This window comes from Salvia hispanica, chromosome 3 (genome assembly GCF_023119035.1).
Source record: "Salvia hispanica cultivar TCC Black 2014 chromosome 3, UniMelb_Shisp_WGS_1.0, whole genome shotgun sequence".
Taxonomy (NCBI): Eukaryota; Viridiplantae; Streptophyta; class Magnoliopsida; order Lamiales; family Lamiaceae; genus Salvia; species Salvia hispanica.
In genome coordinates this window covers 40,419,572-40,422,771 of record NC_062967.1, presented here as the reverse complement: position 1 = coordinate 40,422,771, position 3,200 = coordinate 40,419,572, and the positions used below count along the sequence as shown (strand labels likewise).

Here is a 3,200-nt window from a genome sequence, read left to right as displayed (position 1 = left end):
TATTTGATATACACCGTATATAGTAACCATCAATGCTGAAATTCTGAAATCGCGTTCACATATAGTCAGTCAAACTCTAAATTTACATTTAAACTTGCATGGCTTCTCCAAAAAAATCAATGAATATTTAGTACCCAATTTTCATACTACTATGTTATATAAAAATTCTAAAATGGTGTTCGGTTTTCTAGATAAATTAATACTAAGATAAATCTAGGATTGAGTTGTGAAATTATTTAAGTCATAAGGGGTTAGCTATGACTAATAATCCTATGGTTATCCATCTAGGATTGAGTCGTGAGATTGAATCTCATGAACCAAACACAATACATATTTAATCCAGGATACAATCTTGTAAACCGAACACCCTAAAATGTTCAACGAGTTCGGTTGTCATGTTTAATCTCATCTCTTTTTCGATTGTCTTTTTTTTTTCAAAAGCTCGATCATGATAATATATCTCGACTTTTCTCTATAATGCTAAGACTACATTGCATCTCATGATTATTCATCTCACTCCATCAGCATGATTTATTTAATTCTAGACAAACTTTATTTTAATTTATCTCTTATTGTATCCACTCCAACTGACAAACCGAACACTACTTTGGTACGCAAGTGGCAAAGTGAAGCACTCTTCTTATTAAGATGTCTTGGTCTCAATCATATCTAGATTCCATGAGGCATAGTTGCTAGACTAGTCTCCTTGCATGTATTAATTTCATGAAAATTTTGCACTTTTAATAGTACTTATCTAACTCATATGAAACGCAACATTGACTCATTGACTCCAATATAAAAATATCTAATCGGAGTACATACTAATCAGTAAACCTTGGACAGGTCTAGGTAGCAACTTGTAAAGAAAGAAAAAGATGATGTTGATTAGACAAAATTCTTTGAAACAAAAGTTGAACAAATTTATTGAATTGAAAGTAACATAAAATTTACCTAGATCAATAGGTAATTATTTAAAAAACTTAAAATATATTAACATGATTTGAGTGAGCGCAAAGGCCTTTTAAGGGTGGGAATGAGAAGCAAATCGTTCTTTCGTTTAGCAGTGGCACCAAACGACTCCTCCATATCCAACTCTTCACCGGCCGGCATTTCCCAGTCGAAATGATAGAGAAGTGTAGCAAGCGCGAACTCTATGTTGGCCAGCCCAAACGACATGCCAGGGCACATTCTCCTCCCCGCGCCAAAGGGTATGAACTCAAGATTGTTCCCTTTGAAATCAATGTTGCTTCCCTCGAATCTCTCCGGGTTAAACTTTTCCGCCTCGTCCCAGTAGCTACAATCCCTCCCTAGTGCCCATGCATTCACCATCACTCTTGTTCCAGCCGGTATTTGGTAGCCGTTGATTTCGCACTTCTCGCTGTTTATTCTAGGCACTAGCAGTGGCACCGGTGGGTGCAGCCTTAGGGTTTCTTTGACCACTAATTTGAGGTATTTTAGATCCTCGAAGTTTTGTTCGTCTATGTAGCCCTTGTTTGCGAAAACATCTCGCACCTCCTCTTGCGCCTTTTTTAGCGTCCTAGGGTTTCTTATCATCTCCGACATCACCCACTCCACCGCAGTTGAAGATGTTTCCGTTCCCGCCAAAAACATGTCCTAATCATTTATAACAAAACCCCAATTATTAGAAAAATGTAACAGTATATTGTTTTTTAGTACTACACCTGTCCATAAAAAATAGTCTCAATTGCAGATCACATAAATTTTAATGTAAAAGCTAGTAAAGTAAGAGTGATAAAGAGAATTAGTGATTGAAGTATTGCTACGAGATAATAGGACAAGAGAAAGACTTAAAGACTAATTTTGGTGGACGAGTCAAATACGTACCAATATCACTGCCTTAATATTATCATTAGTGAGGGGCACTCCGGCATCATCTTGCTGGCACTTGAGGAGGACATCAACCAGATCTTCAGACCGTTCATCGCTCTGACCGGCCGCCCTATGCCGGCGTATGATGCTCTCGAAAACCCTATCTGTCTGCCGGAACACCTTCCTAATCTTGAAATCCATCCCGGTGATGAGAGGGAGCAGCTTATTCGAGGGATAAAGGTCAGCGACACTAAGACCAGACCCCAGCGCGATCCCTTGCTGGATCGCAGCCGCCATCGTCTCCTTCTCCTCCGTCTCCTCCCCCACCGATGCCCTGCTCGTGATGTCAAAAGCCGACAGCCCCACAATCTCCGACAGATTCACCGGCAACCCCTCCTTTGAAGCGATCCACGCCGCCAGATTCGCATTCTCCTCCTCCCTTATGGGGCGGAAGTACCTGACACGTGTCAACCGGGAATTAATACTTATTGGAGAAATTATTAAAAAAGAGCGGGAAGGTGTTTTTTTAGAAGAAAATGATAAATTTATTTTATTTGTTTATTCTTAATAATGATGACAGACTCCACACGTATTTATACTTCACACATATTTATAATATAACAGTAATACCTGACGCGCTTTGAGCTGAGTAGCTCAAGCGTGCAGATCTTGCGCAGGCTACGCCAGTAGTCTCCATAGGGGGCGAAGGCAATGTTGGAGCAGTTGTAGGTGATGGTGGTAGCCGCGTGCATCGTCGGCCGGTTCGCGAAGGCCACGTCGTGGGTTTTAAGGACCTGTTTGGCTGCTTCCACGGACGAGACGATGAGGAAGGGCACGCCGCCGAGCTGGAGGCGGAGGAGAGGGCCGTATTTGGCGGCTAGTTGCCGGAAAATGAAATGAGGCATGGATTTGCTTAGGAGGAGATGGAGGTTCCCGATCACCGGGAGCCTCTTTGGCCCGGGAATGCGATTCAGATCGCGTTCCGATTGGGTCGGTTTTTTTAACATGGAGAGGATTAAAAGGAGAAGAATTGAGGCGACGATGATTGATAACTCAAACATTATGAATTTTAAGAGAATGAATTTATTGTATTGTATTGAACTTGTGTTTTTAGTTATTTTTTAGTTGTGAGGAGGGAGTGGTATTTATGGGAGAATAATTTTGTGGTATGCAAGTTTATCAGTCAAATAAATGATACCACTACTTTTCTTTATAATTTACCAAGCGCTAATTTCCAGTTCAGGCAGATTTTTTGGAATTCAAATCTCGAATTTTCTTCATACTGCTTTGATCGGCAAATATAATTTGAAAATGAAAAAATGACTGCTAGTAAGAGAAAATTTGAATTACATGATTTTGTTTATATTTGT

At 40.2% G+C, this 3,200-nt stretch overlaps 1 protein-coding gene across 1 annotated transcript; it reads right to left on the bottom strand.

Annotated features, from left to right (window-relative positions):
* Positions 1-898: 898 nt before the first annotated feature.
* On the bottom strand, positions 899-2,921 carry LOC125216571 (desmethyl-deoxy-podophyllotoxin synthase-like). Its single transcript, XM_048118322.1, has 3 exons — positions 2,461-2,921; positions 1,846-2,287; positions 899-1,614 (listed from the first exon to the last, which is right to left on the bottom strand). Exons 1-3 carry the CDS (start codon positions 2,889-2,891, stop codon positions 991-993), a joined length of 1,497 nt encoding a protein of 498 aa, XP_047974279.1. The 5' UTR covers positions 2,892-2,921; the 3' UTR covers positions 899-990.
* Positions 2,922-3,200: the final 279 nt, after the last annotated feature.